Genomic DNA, 17810 nt, shown 5'->3' with positions numbered 1-17810 from the left:
AAATTGATCTTAAATGAAGGGGCTTTTCAAGTTCGTATGCTTGTTGAGCTTGGCAAAGCAGCAAACAAGACATTTATGCCTTGAATCCTCAAAAATCAGCTTGCAGTCAAGGGGCTTTTGCCCAATTTCTGTTCGGGACTGTTGTATGCAGTGTACAGGACTGTAAAAGTCTGATTTTCACTCATTTGGACAGCCAGGAGAGCATTTATTGCTATTGTACTTGCTGGTACAGATTTGGCACAGCTTTGTGCATGTTTTGGCATGGCTGTACACTGTTTTGAGTGACCAAAAGGTTCAAATTCAGCTGCTGTACTTGCCGGTACAGGTTTGGTACATCATTGGTGAGCACTTGGTACTGCTGTACAGTACTTTGGAAGGGCAACAGAGCACATTTAAGGTGCTGTCCAAAATCTGCAGCAACCAGATTTTGGTGTTTTCATTACATACAATGGGAGAAAAGTTGCATTCTTGCTTCCGCAGTGGGAGATAAAGCTTGGGAGAATAACTGTGAGCACTTTGTGTGCTTTTGGTGCAGTGTTTGCACATTTGCAGGGAGTCAGGCATTGACAGGTTGCATATTGCTATGGCAACCACGAATGAGAGCTCTTCATTGCTTCACATCAAGAAGCTTGAAGGCTCGCATAATTATGATATTTGGCAAACCCAGTGCTACAATGTGTTGCTCCAGAAAAAGCAGCACAAGCCTATCAAAGAAAGGGGTGTAATGCCCGCTTCTCTTACTGCTGAAGAGTGGGAAGATATGGATGAGCTGGCAAGATCTACTATCATGTTGTCTGTGTCAGACTCATTACTTTTCAGCATTCGTGAAGAGAAGACAGCTTGGGGAATGTGGCAGAGATTGCAAGACTTGTATGCCCAGCAAAGTGCCTCAAGCAAAGTGTTGGTTGAAGAAACTCATAGGTCTTCAGATGAAGGAAGGGGCATCTATGACAGCCCATCTCAATGAGTTTAATGGTATTGTCAACCAAGTCATTAATCAAAAGTTGGCAATGGACGATGAGTTCAAAGCCACTTTTCTGTTATGCACTTTGCCAGAGAGTTGGGACACATTCAGGACAGCCACTAGCAATTCGCATGCTATGCTGTCATATGCAGATGTTGAGGGTGCTCTTCTTCAAGAAGAGATGAACAGGAAAAACAACTCTGTTGGAAAGTCCAATGCAATGAATGCACGTGGGAGATCCCAGCAAAGGGGGAAAAGCCAAGAAAGGGGAAGGAGCAAGTCTCGCTCCAAAAAGGATTTGGAATGCCATTATTGTGGCAAGAAGGGACACATTAAAAAGCAATGCTACAAATGGAAAAATGATCAAAAGGAAAAGGGAAAAGGCAAAGACAAAGAGAAAGATGAAGCCAAAGATGTAAAGCCAAAGGGCAAAAGTGGAGTCAAGATCGAGGAAATCAATGTGTCACATGCAGGTGGCAGTGAGGATGAGGTCCTCTTTACGTCTTCACTTGATGCCCATTCACTTCTTACAGGCGGTCATGGTATGCACTCATGGATCATTGATTCAGGTGCCTCCTTTCATGTCACAGGTTGCAGAGACTTGTTTGTCAGGTATACTGCTGGCAATGAAGGAGTGGCTTATTTGGGTGATAACCATGCATGCAAGATACTTGGCAGAGGTGATGTGAGGCTTGTGTTTTCAGATGGCTCACAGCTTATGCTCCATGATGTCAGGCATGTGCCTAAGATCAAGAAGAATTTGCTTTCTACTGGACAGCTTGATGATGCTGATTATGTTACCACATTTGGTAGTGGAAAGTGGAAAATTAGTAAGGGCACACTGGTTGTTGCGAGAGGCTCTAAGGTGGACACTCTTTACTTTATGCATGCAGGTGTTTCTCACCATGCTAATGTAAATGCAACCGAGCTGCCGGAAATTTCTGTGTGGCATAGCCGGTTGGGACACATGAGTGTCAAAGGAATGGAGCAATTGTCTCGTTTGGGTTACTTGCCTTCTCTAAAGTTTTCAAGTTTTCAATTTTGTGAGCATTGTATATATGGTAGGCAACTACAGTGCCCCCACAAGAAAGCTCTTGGACAGAAAGATGCTCAGTTAGAGCTTGTGCATACAGATGTATGTGAGATGCCTCAGCTTTCTTTGGGAGGGGCAAAATATTTTGTGTCTTTTATAGATGATGCCACACGCAAGGTGTGGGTCTATCCTCTTCGTTTGAAGAGTGATACATTCTCAGTGTTTCAAAAGTTTGTTGCTCTAGTTGAGAATCAAACTGGCAAAACACTGAAGGCTTTGCGTTCCGACAATGGTGGAGAGTATATGTCCAAACAGTTTCAGGACTTTTGTGATGCTAAAGGCATCAAGAGGGAGCTCTCTACTCCTTATGATCCTCCACAAAACGGGACAGCAGAGAGGATGAACAGGACCATTCAGGAGAAGGTCCGTTCTATGTTGTCACATGCTGCATTACCTCATGGTTTTTGGGCTGAAGCTGTTATGACAGCCGTTCACCTTATAAATAGGTCACCTAACACGAGGCTTGGTGGGAAAGTGCCAGAAGAAGTATGGACAGGGAAGCCTCCGTCATACAAGCACTTGAGAGTGTTTGGTTGCGTTGCGTACGTGCACATACGCAGGGAAATGCGCACCAAACTTGATCCTAAGTCTCACAAATGCATATTCCTAGGATATGGTGACAGAGGTGAAATGGGGTATAGACTTTGGGATCCCGTAAATAGAAAGATTATACGCAGCAATGATGTCATCTTTGATGAAACATGCATGTATAAAGAGCCTGCAAGGCAACAGGAGCCTAGCAGAGTCATCTTTGATGATGATGGACATCATGGACAACAACCAAGGGCTGTAAATCAGCCATTACAGCAGGAAAACCAGCCCTTAAATGGTGCTGAAAATGGTCCAAATGGACAGCCAGAGATGGCAGAAGATATCTCTATGGATATACCACAGTTAGAGGATATACCGGGCATGTTTTTTCAGCCTTATGGCATGGAACAGGAGCCACCAATGGGTGATATGCAGGCTGGACAGCAACCTGCAAATGATGGTCATTGGGTACGGAGGTCCACAAGACCCTCCAGAGCCCCTGACGACAGGTTTGTTCCAGGGGTTGACTACTTGATGCTTACTGACTGTGGGGAGCCCTCATGTTATAAGGAGGCTTTACAGAGGGCAGACAAGGCTCTATGGGAGCGTGCCATGAAGTCAGAGATGGATTCTCTGCATAAAAATGGAACTTGGAAGTTGGTGCCTTTGCCTGCAGGCAAGAAGGTTTTGCCATGCAAATGGGTATACAGGCTCAAAGTTGCACCAGATGCAAAGCCAAGATACAAAGCCAGGTTAGTGGCTAAGGGCTTCAAGCAGGAATATGGTGTGGACTTTGATGAGATCTTCTCTCCAGTGGTCAAAATGACCACACTTAGAGCTGTATTGGCTTTGGTTGCACATGATGATCTGGACTTGATTCAGATGGATGTGAAGACTGCTTTTCTTCACGGTGATCTCCATGAGGAGATATATATGCAGCAGCCAGAGGGTTATGCAGTAAGTGGAAAGGAGAAGCATGTATGCAAGCTGAAAAAGAGTCTTTATGGGCTCAAATAGGCACCAAGAGAATGGTATCATAAATTTGATACATTCATGAAATCACAGAAATTCAGGAGAAGTGACATAGATCACTGCTTGTACACCAAGAAAGCTTTGGATGGCAGTCTATTGATCCTCATCTTGTATGTTGATGATATGTTGATTGCCGGGAAATCTCGTAAAGAGATGGATGCCTTGAAGAAGAGGCTGCATGAGACCTTTGATATGAAGGATTTGGGTGATGCAAATCACATCTTGGGTATGCGGATACTTCGGGACAGAAATCAGCATGTGTTGTATTTGTCTCAGAAGGAATACATTGGCAAAGTCTTGCAGAGGTTCAATATGGACGAGGGGAAGAAGACTAGTACTCCTTTGCCTCCATATGTGAAACTCAGTGCTATGGACAGCCCACAGTCAGATAGAGACAGGGCTGATATGGCCAAGATTCCGTATGCTTCAGCTTGTGGCAGTCTCATGTATGCCATGGTTGCTACTAGGCCGGACATTGCATTTGTAGTGGGAGTGGTTTCTAGATACATGGCCAACCCTGGCAAGAAGCATTGGGAAGCAGTGAAAGGTGTCATGAGATACCTGAAGGGCACACAGGATTTGTGCATTTGCTTTGGCAAACAGGATGCATTAGTGCATGGTTACACGGATTCGGATTATGCCGGTCATCCAGATAACCGGAAGTCTACTACCGGTTATGTATTTACATTCACAGGAGGTGTTGTGTCATGGATATCCAGGATGCAGAAGTGCACTGCCTTATCTACTACAGAGGCCGAGTATATTGCAGCCACAGAGGCTTGCAAGGAGGCATTATGGCTATCTCGGTTGGTGGTTGATTTGGGATATACAGGGGATATTCCATTGTTGCATTGTGACAGTCAGAGTGCCATCCAGTTGGCAAAGAACCCTGTCTTTCATGCAAAGACGAAGCATGTGGATGTGAAGTATCACTTCATCAGAGAGGTGATAGAGAACAAGAAAATTCAGCTTGTTAAGATTCACACGGATGACAACCCGGCTGATCTGTTGACGAAGAGTTTGCCTCCGGAGCGGTTTGCTCATTGCAGACACTTGATGGGCATTGGATGAGGCCAGTTTCAGCCTTGATATGGCCTTGTATATTATCATGTACATGCTGATTTTTTTTTCTTTTCCTTTACTTAAGGGCACTTTGCCTTTAAGTGGGAGGTTGTTGAGGTAAAGGCATAATGCCCACCCTTATAGTGTGTACAAGCCCATAAGTTATAGTACATAGTACTTAGTACTTTTAATGTACTAAGTGCACTATGTGTACTAGTGCAATATACATGTGTGATAGGGGAGTCACACACTCATGCCTCATGAGTTGACTTATCCCCACAACTCTCTCTCTCTCTCTCTCCCTTGTTCTTCTCTGTGTATGTCTCCCACACACATTAACCTAACCCTAATCACTCCCACACAGGGCTTACAAGCCCTCAATGAAGCTCGAGCTCTCATCAATGTAGAGGCCAAAAAGAGTGCATGATAGAGGGCAGCCATGTTTCACCCCAATAGCGCTAGAAATCTCCTGCGATGTACCTCCTAGGGCTCTCACTCGTCCAGTGATGGACTCAGAGAAGGAAATGATGCTCCAAACCATGTCAAATGGAACTCCTATCTCCTAAGACATCGTAGGAGGCACGGTATCAAAAGCTTTGCAGAAATCCACAAAGCAATAGTAAATTCTCTGATGTCATGCTCTACCCGATTGAGAGAGAGAGAGAGGGAGAGAGAGAGATAAAACAACGCGATGGAAGCAATAGACAACATGATAGAAATGCTTAGATGATTAACATTAAGAATGGTGCCATTAAATAGGCAACAAGAATCTGCTTAGCTACTTATACAACTTACTTTTTGCTAATGAGAGGATTAGATACCCATAATTCTCTCCACCTCCCCTAGATACTAGGTAGCTCCTAAACCTAGTGAGAGACGTGCATAGTCAAAATCACTCATCGTTGTGCTTCAGAGTGTTGGAGTTGCTACAAACTCGGCTCCTAGTGTCCGAAAATCCCTTTGCCTTGGTCCCCTCTCAACAAAAGGTAAGTGTTAAACTAGGCATGGAGAAGTAATTGATGTAAGAAGCAACAAGGAGACTTTGGTATATCATAAAGTCTTCCCACACTGATTACGACGATCTCTTGTATCGCGTGCATGCAAGGGGCTTGTTATGATGCCTTGCACACAACTGAGCTTAGAAAGGAGAACAAGCAATGGAGATTGAGATGGAGCGTGTGAAAGCTACACAGATAACATATGGCTGCATATTACTCTAGAATGGATGGACAAATATGAGGAGGATAAATTTCTACGACATTTTACATCCTCTTACAAGGGCACAATGTTTGTGTGCAAGGGCACAATGATTGTGCGCGCCATAGATACATTAGTGCCATGGACAATGGTTATAAGAAAATCTATCATGAGACATGCAGAGAATAAAGTGCGGGTGGTCACTAGACCAATCTACACAGTAACCCACTTTTGTATCCACCGTGGACAAATGAAGAGTAGTACTTAAATAAGGAGCAGGAGAAACAATGGACTGGAAGTGTCCTTGACCTCATGAGTTAGCTACAAAATGAGCGATGGTGCAACACAATGGGAGCAATTTGTTTGTGAGGCCAACAATGCTCATGAGAGAAATTCAATTGCAGCCAATATCTTGGTGTGAGAAATGTGGTTTGAGTAACCCTAATTTGCTAATATTAAGTATCATGTGTAGTTCATATTACTCAATAGACAAGCTATAGCCTACTTTTTCTTTTTTCTTTTTTCTCTTTTTTCAAACTGGCCTTTGGCCCAAGATCCTCCCATAGTTACCAAATTTCACTGTCGTAATGCCACCGAGGAAGCACCAATGGGGGTTTTGATTCTTGAACCCAGGACCTCTTGGGCCTAGGCAAACACCTTCACCACTTGAGCTATCACTTTCTTATATGATATTACGGTGGATTCTTTGATTTTTTTCTTGTGTTTGGAGATGCCTCGTCCTTAAGATTCTCTCACAACATTGTAACTCCAGTCCATCACTTGCATAAGTGCCATGTGGATAAGGTCGGCCGGCTTAATGGCAAGATTAGAGGCCAAATAAGCACCATTCACAAGGCCTAAAAGATATCTGGACACCTCAAGGTAGGTCCCCAAGTGTGAAGCAAGTTGGCAGTTGTTGGCAAGTTGGAAACTTTATGGGACTCTGTGTTGGCCGACCAACATAGCAGCCAACCAACCAGCGCTACATTAGCCGACCAGCCCTACACATGCATATAAATAGGTGGCTAAGGGGCAGATGAAGACATTGAAGGATTCAATGTCAAATCTTACGCAGTCAAAGGGCTTGGATCAGCAAGAAGGCAGCCCCAGTGTGCAGATCTCAGCAATGCGAAATCCTTTGTTCATGCATGATAGGTGATCTGAGTCCATATCGAAGTTCAAAATTGTACACATTTATGTTTTGCATGATAGGAGTCCGGATCTTTAATCCATACCAAAGTTCAACATTGTACATATTCATGTTTTGCATGATAGGAGTCTGGATCACAGATGAGATCAAGTTTAACATTGTGTATGTTCATGTTTTGAAATATATACAATAGATTAGGCCAACTTTTTCGTCTATTTGTGTATTTGCAGCATTATGTGATTCGCGATAATTAGCATCAAATCAGTGTTTAAGCAGCATTAATCTAGCATACTTCCACAATACATGTCACATTGGTATCAAAACGCTACGTTCACTACGGCAGCCCGGTCACGATGGCAACAGAAACTTAAACATACCACTATATAGTAGTTTTGCATGATAGGAGTCCGGATCTTAGTCCATACCAAAGTTCAACATTGTACATATTCATGTTTTGCGTGATAGGAGTCTAGATCCGAGTCGAGATCAAAGTTTAGCATTGTGTATATTCATGTTTTGCAGTATATACAATAGATTAGGCCAAGTCAATTTGTGTATTTGCAGCATAAAATGATTAGCAATAATTGGCATCTAATCAGTGTTTAATCAGCATTAATCTAGCACGCTTCTGCAACACATGTCAAATTGGTATCAAAGCACTAGGTTGACTAGGGCAGCCTGGTCATGGCGGCAATAGAAACATAAACTTACCACTAGATAGTAGTAGCCATCTCCAACTTCTTGCCATGAAGCTGGTTGCTATTTCTTATCTTTCACGCCATAAGAACCACACACACACACACACACACACACACACACACACACACACACAGAACAACTTTAAGAGCATTAAAGATATCCAAGTCCTAATTTTTTGAAAGGGCTATCTGGATGAAGTCAAAGTAAGGAGCTAAAATTGCTAGAATCCAAGTTAAGAGGAAGACATGATGACAATCCATCAAGAAAATCATACCTCATTTTGATGCTGCTTTCCTGGAATGAGATTTGTTGTCAGCAAATCTGCATCCTGTCCAACACCGCTCTGTTCTGTGGCATCAAGTGTCTGTACCCCATTTTCCTCACACAAGCTTGTTCCGCCACTGGAAGCCACTTCATCTTCAAGGCCTTCCACAGCACTCTCAGCCTCTGAAAGAACCTGAACCTCTCTCTGATAGCCTTCAACAAATCCATTCTCAGGTGTTTCTTCTGCTTGAAGTTCAGATTCTGAAATGTGTGCACTGCCTGTAAAGGCCGTCTCAGGGAGACTTCTGTCTGCATCTATACCTTTCTCATGTGGTTCATCCATCTGCTCTACTTCTTGAGACTCATGATTGCTCTCATACTTAGATTCTCCATTAGCATCCTCTTCAAAATCTTCTCTTTGTTCAACATGCCCAACAACATCTACTGGCTCCAAAATGTGTGTGTGCTCACCCGATAAAGAGGTGGAGTCATTGCTATCATACAAATTTTGGATTTCTGGAGTACTGTTTTCGCCCGACACATCAGGTTCCACATTTCCATCCTCATAACGAGATGTCACACGGTCATCATTGGTACCAGACAAAGTTGGAATTTCTGAAGCACCATTGTCGCTTGTCACGTCAACTTCTTCATCATTTTTGTCCTTGAAACCAGATGTCTCGCAGTCATCTTCAGCCTTCTCAGGCAGATAGCATGGCCTGTCATCCACCGTTTTGCTGTCAAACAATTCCTCATAAGATAGAGACATTCTTTCCGGGATCAAGGCTGTGCCTTGAAGCTCATCGGTTTCTGTAGTTGAAGTTCCAGCAGAGGAATCTGGTTCAGCCATCTTCAAGTCATCAACGTGATAAGTATCATGTGTCTTTCATCTTTATCAAATGAGCACAAAGTTGGGGGGGGGGGGGAGTGTATCTGCAAGAGATGTCAAATGAAGAAAAGATCAGAATTGAAACCCCTCTCTCTCTCTCTCTCTCTCTCTCTCTCTCTCTCTCATATGCAAATACATGTACTCCCTCCATCAATCTTAATCAAAGGTATGCAAAGGAATCTATAAATAATACATGTAAGCATGTATATGTGTACTCACATACATGCGCAGACATGCATATGTATGCAGACGTGCATACATATTGCATATAAACATGTCTACGCCTGTATGCACACATAAAATGCACGTATATCTGAATAATTTATATGCATATGTGTATCACATATACATGCATATTTATGTGTACATGTATGTAGATATATGTATGGATGCATGGAGATAGGTATGCATATAGCTACAAACCTAAGCTCTCCCTAAAAACCATAACCTATTCTCTCTCTCTTTCTCTCTCTCTCTCTCTCTCTCTCTCTCTCTCACACACGAGTGGAAGGTAACAAATGAACATGGGTATAGGTATGCATATAGTTGCAAACATAAGCTCTCTGTAGACCCCATCGCATACTCTCTCTCTCTCTCTCTCTCTCTCTCTCTCTCTCTCACACACACACGGGTAACAAATAACAAACAAACAGATTCCGTACCAATGCAGGGATGTCCGGCAGAGTGAGGAGAAGCCTCCAATGGATTTACAGTCCTTTTGGATCCGCACGTGCCGATGCAGATCGCGACACAGCAACAGGCAGGTGGGCGAGAATCTTCACAGCGCTTATTGAAGTTGTATAACCTTACTAGGACGCCTCAGCTTGTGGTTTAAGTAAAGCTCGAGGTGCGCTGTAAGTAGACTTTGTGGCATTCGTTCATAGAAACGCTTCAGCATGAAACCCGTGCATCAAGTGATTAATGTTAAAAGAACGTACAAGTTTCTCATTTTTACCCGTATTTCTTAATAATATGTGAACTTTAACATTTCTTTTCATAATTTCCCATTTTCGCCTACCTCTCTAAAATTTTAACTTCTACTCCATAAATTTTGTCAAGTTTAATGCATTTTTATTAGAATTAAGCGTGAAAATTCTCCAAACTATCACGAATAACCTCGTACAATTTTGTAGACATAAGTTTTAAGATTTTGTTGGGGAAAATGTTTTCTATAAGTGGATTGACTTTTTTTTCCTTAATTTTAAGAATTTTATAAAAGCTTATAATTATGATTCAAATTAAACATCTATAAATTCTCAACATAGCCTCGTATTAAGTTTTATGATTTGTTGGGAAAAATGTTTTCTATGAGCATTCCACAAAATTTGAATTTAGGGTTCCCAAATTCCCACTCATAAATTACCAAACTCCTTTGATTTTTTATTTTGTTGATGGATGTGCATGTAAATGTTGCTTCTTTTTCGTCATGTAGTCAGTTTAAGCAAACTCAACAAGAGTAAGGCTCAAGCGCTACTACAACCTTATGATCAAGCAAGTGCTACAACTCTAAATTTCATATCAAAACCTTGCACATGCGTGTGCACTTGGGTTCCCACTCCAACTTGCTTCGCTTCATCATAAGTAACACTTCTTCTTTAGAAGCGTTTTATAAAAACTTTATCCTAATCACTAAGCTTTTCTTATCATGTTTTCCCATTTTACCATTTCAATCTTTCTCAATTCACTTTTTTCCAACCTATCCAACCTCCATCATACCTTCCACTATGCCATCTAGGCTCCCATCCCACAAATGCACATAGCCACAACATACCAATTGGGTTAAACATACCAATTGGGTTAAACACCTTTTGGTTTACTATGCCATCTAGGCTTCCATCCCACAAATGCACATAGCCACAACATACCAATTGGGTTAAACACCTTTTGGTTTACGATGGTGTTAAAACCCTAAAATCTCTCTAGATTATTGTCATGCAACATAAACATGCATAAACCGAGCATAAACTCATCCACCCAACCACCCCCCCGAGCCTAAGGGATGCACACATGAATTACAATGAAGTACCTCATACCTTAACCTTGATGTCCCATACCATCAAGAGATATGATTTCATTCCAGCAGCATATAGCTCTAGTGTGAAATGGTAGGAGAGTAGATACAATCCTCTACATAAGAGAACCTCCCTTTGAGTGTGCCCCATGCCCCTATTATATAGGAGGACCCTCAAGTGACTCTTGACTCTCCATTTCCCATGTGTGACCCTTGGATGCCTGACCCTAACCTCAACCCTTAATAAGGTTAGTCCTAACCCATGCTCCACTAGAGCTTGCTCCCATGCTCACAAGCCTAATGTGGATTAACCTCCTAGTATATGCACATATAGTGTGCACATAACATACTTCCCCTCTCTCAAAACATTGCACTCTTGCAATGAAAAGAAGGAAATCTATACTGAACATTCTCAACCGACTCCCAAGTCAAATCCTCTATTTCCCTATCTTTTCCCTTAATTTTAACCTCAGGGATTAGTCAACTACAAAGTTTCCTTTCCCTGAATTCAAGTACCTTTTCAAGTTCGTGTGGAACATAGGATAAATCTTCAACTTCAATAAGTTCCTCACCTCCCAGTTTCTCTTTCAATCTTGACATAAAAGACTGGAATGAACTCTAGCATGTGGAGGCAGTTTTAGTTCATACGCAACCGTGCCAATTCGATGTATAACTCGAAATGGACCACAATATCTAGGAGATAATTTCGAGCATTTTCCTGTTGACAAAGTCTGAGATTCTTTAGGAACTTTTAAATAAAACAACGCTCCTGGCTCAAAAGACCAAGGTGAGTGTACCCTATTAGCATAAAACCATGCTCTATCCTGAGCACTCCTGATAGAATCTTGAGCTTGGGTCAGCATTTCCTGCATATCACGCAAGAAATCCCTCGATGCATCAAGCTCAATGTCCTTAAGATCGACATCAATAGGTGCCCATTAAAATATGAACGGTTCAAAAATTTTCGGAATCCCAATGGTCTTCCTGGAATACGGAAAGCCAACGGTTTCGGAAAAATGAAGAGACAAAAAAAATCGAAATGAGAAAGGTCAAAAGTTTCCGGAATCCGAAAGGTCAAAAGATCCCCGGAATTCGGAAGGTCAAGGGGTTTCTCGGTAATCGGAAAGCCAAAAGGCTGTAAGAAAAAAAACATTCGAAAAATTTCAAAGAAGATTTTTTTTTCAAATCTCTTATTCTCTTTTTTTTTCAAGCTTTTTTTAAATAAAAAAAGCTCTTTTAAAAAAAATCAAAAACTTTAGTAAGCTTTAAAAAGCTTATAAATTGATTTTATGGGGGGGGGTGTTTTTTCTGCTCGACAGTCTATAGCGCCACCCCTCCCCCCCTCGTATTACGAAAATTGAGAGAGGGAGGAGGTCTCTTCTCTCCTCTCTCCTCTCTTCTTTATCCATTCAAAACGTTCTTTCTCTCTGCACCCCCTCTTTTTATGTTAACAGAGAGGAGGATTAAGCTTTAATTGATTTTTTAATCATAATTAAATCTTATTTATGATTAACATAAATATGCCTATTAAGAGGGGTTCACACACGCGGGAAAGAAAAATAGAAAAAAAATCATTTTTGAGAGGAGAAAAGAATCCCACACACACGGGAGAGAACTCAATGCATCAATTGGTTGCCCCACGTTGCAATTCAATAGAAATTTGGAAAAAATTTGGTAGCATCTCTGCAGAAAACCCGCCAAAATAAAAAAACATATATATTTTTTCATAAAAATACTCTAAAATTTTATAAATAATTAGAAAAATTTTCCAAAAATTATAGAAATTCAGGGAATTCATCCTACTAAAAATATCCAATAAAAAAAGTGTGGTATTATGGTAAAAATTCCATAAATACTTATTTTAAACTAAATTTTTTTGGGAAAAATAGCATTGAACTCACGTAATTCCCCCGCAACATCGATTCGTCCATTGAATAAAAGAAACATGCATTCCAACCACCATATCGACAATCCACATGCGTAATCACCAAAATGAATCAACAAAATAATATTTTTATTTAGTAAATATTAAAATTTAATTTAAAAAATGCTAAAAATTAGAATAAGAAAGAAAAAACAACAACAATTAACTAAAGATTGCTCTGATACCACTGTTAAAACCCTAAGATCTCTCTAGATAATTATCATGCATAAACATACATGAACCAGGCATAAACTCATCCACCCAACCACCCTCGAGCCCAAGGGATGCACCATGAATTACAATGAAGTACCTCATACCTTAACCTTGATGTCCCATACCATCAAGAGATATGACTTCTATCCAGCAGCATATAGCTCTAGTGTGAAATGGTAGGTGAGTAGATACAATCCTCTACACAAGAGAACCTCCCTTGAGTGTGCCTCATGTCCCTATTATATAGAGGACCCTCAAGTGACTCTTGACTCTCCAGTTCCCATGTGCGACCCTTGGATGCCTGACCCTAACCTCAACCCTTATAAGGTTAGTCCTAACCCCATACCCCTATTATATAGGAGGGCCCTCAAGTGACTCTTGACTCTCCATTTCCCATGTGTGACCCTTGGATGCTTGACCCTAACCTCAACCCTTAAGGTTAGTCCTAACCCATGGTGGATGTGGCATTTTTTTATTAATGATGCAAATCAATGAACTCAACTAAATGACTTCACAAGGGGGAGGGGTGCGTAAGGGCAGGTGAGGCAAGCAGGCCAGGGGGCGAGGTGGGGGGAGGGGAGGAGAGGCATAAAAATCTTTTGGGTAACCACACAATTATGCGTAGATTTGTTTTAGCCAATATTTTTGGGACTCCATGAAACACGTAATGTAATCCATGGGTAGGCAAAACATGGAAAGTGAGGCGTAAAAATCATTTGGGTAGCTATCACACAATCATGTTTAGATTTGTTTTAGCCAAGATTTTTGGGACTCCATGTAACATGTAACATAATCCATGGGAAGGCAAAAAAATGGAAAGTGAGTTTTGGGACAATAAGATTTTGGTGTATGCATATTATTTACCCTCCTTTGAGAGTAAGCTTTGGGACAAGTGAGTTTTAGGATATATATGATTCTGGTGTATGAATATTAGTTATCCTCCCTTTGAGAAGAGTAAACTTGGAAGGGGGTAGGGGGAGGGAACCATTCGGGTAGCTACCACGCAGTTATGATGAGCTTTATTTTAGCAAAGATTTTTGAAAGACACATGATATATGTAACATAACCCATGGGTAGGCAATGGAAAGCGAGTTTTGGGATAAGTAAGATTTTGGTGTATGCATATTATTTGCCGTTTGAGTAGAGTAGACTTGGGCTAATATGGTTATATATCATGAAGACCTTTGATATGATCTCTCACCACAACTCATGAGGGTATAAGAATTAAGACTTTATGATCCATATGTGCTTCCCAATCTTGTACCTACAACAAAAACATAAAATGCCATGTGCACTTAGGTTATTCAATATTTGAGATGCTAGTAGTGACATTCAAGTATAAGAATTAAGACTCTATGATCCATATGTGCTTCCCAATCTTGTACCTACTACAACAAAGAAGTAAAATGCCATGTGCACTTAGCTTATTCAATATTTGTGATGCTAGTATAGTGACATTAGGGTAAATAACAAGCCCTTAAGCTTTTTATATACTCAAAGATATGATGCTTGCATATGTAAACAAAGAGAATATATAAGGGCCTTGTAAGGTTAGGCTCCTTATCCTATCTGGTGATGATGTGGTCCTCACATGACTCATTCTTTGAAGGATTCATACCAACAACAATGACTATTTTGGACCATGTTTGTAGTAGTCAACATCCATAAAAGACCAAAATCATGCTAAAAAGTGAGGCCTCAAAAGATTCCATATCTATCATGTTTTATTAAGAGAACATCCAATCAAAGTAGTGGATACCTTAAAAGATTCCATATCATGTTTTATTAAGAAATCAATCCCATCAAAGTAGTGGATACCTCAAAAGATTCCATGTGTATCATGTTTTTTTAACAGACCATCCAATCAAAGTACTGGATACTTTTTAATAACCATAAATGGTTATATTGTGTGGTGTCTAGAGTACAAGCAAGAAAGTGAGAATACTATCTCCTCAATCTTGAGTATGTGAGCCTCTATTGGGATGAAATAATGACTAGCATGCTCAAACTCAAGGGTGTTGGCGATCAAGTTATGATCTTTGGGAAGATTTGAAGGAGATGAACAATGGTTAACATTACTCTAGATGTGCAACTACACCTTTTTTTCTACATCTATTTATATCTACGTGATGTGCTTCATGTAACAATTTTGGGATATCATTGAGCTTATGACTTATGTAATGTTGGTTGACTTGTAATTATCAAACTTATGACATGTATAACGTAGCCTAAGAAATCGGTTCATTCTAGTTTTGGGCCGCTTGAACTTTACTTGGATGATTAGGTAACACTATAGATATGAGGCATGTATGTAAGTCATTTTGGATTAATGAAAATACACATAATCCCATTATTATAATTGAGTCTAGTCTTGTGATCTTATGGTAAGGCTTGCTTGCTTGGTTTACTTTCTCTTATTGCTTGCTTGCTTGCTAGTGGATTGTGTGTATGAGTGGATTGAGTGAAGCTCTTCTCTTCTTTCTTTTTCTCTCTTCATATCCATCTCTTCCCATTTTTGCACTCACAATTGGCATTGAGGTTGACATTAAGCTCTCCAAATCTCTCTCCCTCTTCACTCCCTACCGAAGTGCAAAGCTCCATCATGGTGACACTTTGAGGACCCTTGCTATTCCACAAGAGAGGGTTGTTCAATCTTCAATGGCTTAGGGTGAAAACCAACTATGAACATCTTTGGAGACACCCTAACTAAGGACTCCCTTACTATACTTTGCATTTATACTTTTGCATTTGGTGCTTTGTCATTTCTTGGTTGGAATTCAAATCCATTGTTTGTTTAAGTCAGAATTGTTGTTATGGTTATTAGAGCATGTGGCAACACACTCGGAGCATCAAGATTCAAATAAACAAGTGGTCAATACCCAATTTCTATTTATTTTGAGTAAATTTATTCAATTATATTTGTTCAAGTTTTCTATTCATTTGGAGTAAATTTATTTTTTCAAGTTTTCTACTCATTTGGAGCAAATTTGTTCAATTAACAAGTAAGTGGTGACTCCCCAATTTCAAATCATTTGGACTCAATTTGTTCAATTCTATTTTTCACATTTTATAGCATAAAAGAAATAATTAGACCATTAATCTTTGTTTATTAGAAATTAGAATGCATTAAGCCAATTGGAATACATAGGACTCACTCTCCATTTTTTATGTTTGCATCATAACAAAAAAAAACAAAAACAAAAACAAGGGATGTCAAATCATTGGGCTATGCCCCTATGCCATATCCACACCCATCTCCTTACGCCTACCCACCTCAATTTTGTGACTATAGCTAGCCAGTCGCGTTGAGTTGACCTAGAGTGAGGCTGCTAGCAAAAATCAAGAAAAGGCTTGAGAAGTCAAAGACTAGTCGGCCAAGTCACTGAAGCAGTATGTGCAAAAATCTAGATAAACGTGGAGGCTGTACATGGACATCTTAAAATTCCCAGTACAATAGTAAAGTTGTATTTTAGTTAAGGTGCTCAAATTTCATGGCTTGCCAATTGAATTTGTAATAGATAGAGATTGGAGATTCACAAGTAATATGTGGCACAAGCTATTCAAATTGTTGGATATAGTGTTAAGGTTCTCATTTGCATATCTACTTTAGATAGATGGGTAGATAGAAAATTCAATTAAGGCATAGAGAACTACATTTATAGCCATAAATAGGTGATTCAAAAGAATCATGTAAACTCCATAAATGTCTTAGAATTTCACTATAATAACTTAGTTCAAAATGCAACATGATTCACACCATTTGAGTTGGCTACATGCATAGAAGAATCTGTCATGGATCTAAATTTTTAGGGAGATAGAAAATCAAATAAATTGCAAGAATTTATTTAAATTCAAACAATTTATCAAACATCATATGATCATGACCAAAATATTCAAAAATAATTAAAATACTTAGCTCACAAAGATTCGGCTCTAACATTGGGTGCAATCATCCCCCCTCATGTGTGTATAGCCTATTTTCCCCCACATATGAGTATTTACAAGATACCTTATTCCCATTTAGGCCATAGCCTCCAAAAATACAAATACAAAAAGGGTGCTTTTCTTACACGACACTCTCTTATATTCGAAAATAGAGTGCCCATAAATTGAAGCTTGGGTTTAAATCATATTACGCATTACCAAATATTAAAGATAAAGTTTATGCTTGATAAACTATGGCTTTTACAAAACAAATCAAAATGTGCACAAGCTAGCACATGTATATACAAAGCTTGTTTACAAAATGTTGTGCCAAGTAATAAATTTGTGCGACTTCTCTTCAATCATCGGAATCCTCTTCACCTATAAATAACCAACAATAAATTGGTGAAATAAATATTCCATAAGCATACAAACCATCATCACACACATGTTTGCTAGGCGTAAGTAACCCGTGAATCACCCCTACATACGAACCAACTGAAATAAACATTGGAGACCCCAAGCATACGTCAATATACACCACCAAACGTATTAATATTTATAATGGTATCACCCATGATATTAACATAATTTGGCATGACGCAAAGATAATCCAAGTGTCTTCGAATTATCTAAGAGGGTAGAATAATATTTTTAAGAGGGTTTAAAATATATTCCCATAACATTTTCTCTTGCTTGAGTTTGCAATTGCCCTCAATTGAAAAGAACGGAGGATCTCAAGGAAAGCACGAAAATATTTCTCAGGCACCCATCTTGCATCTTCACGAGGAAGATTTTTGAAAGTTATTTAATATTTGCTATATTGGTTTCCAGTATGAGTTAGTGTAATTTGATGG

General features: G+C 39.9%; 1 protein-coding gene across 2 annotated transcripts in view; it reads right to left on the bottom strand.

Annotated features, from left to right (window-relative positions):
* Window positions 1-9801, bottom strand: part of LOC147630407 (SAND family protein) — a 46316-nt gene extending 36515 nt beyond the window's left edge. For both annotated transcript variants that reach the window (XM_086810271.1, XM_086810273.1), the window contains exons 1-2: window positions 9544-9801; window positions 8003-8925 (exon numbers count right to left, since the gene is read on the bottom strand). In XM_086810271.1, the coding sequence (XP_086666397.1) occupies window positions 8003-8842 (840 nt within the window). In that variant the 5' untranslated portion in view covers window positions 8843-8925; window positions 9544-9801. The remainder of the gene's footprint in view (window positions 1-8002; window positions 8926-9543) is intronic.
* Window positions 9802-17810: the final 8009 nt, after the last annotated feature.

This window comes from Cibotium barometz, chromosome 16 (assembly GCF_041138505.1).
Source record: "Cibotium barometz isolate CiBa-2024 chromosome 16, ASM4113850v1, whole genome shotgun sequence".
Classification (NCBI taxonomy): Eukaryota; Viridiplantae; Streptophyta; class Polypodiopsida; order Cyatheales; family Cibotiaceae; genus Cibotium; species Cibotium barometz.
The sequence above is the reverse complement of the archived record's forward strand: the minus strand, read 5'-3'. Positions and strand labels throughout refer to the sequence as shown.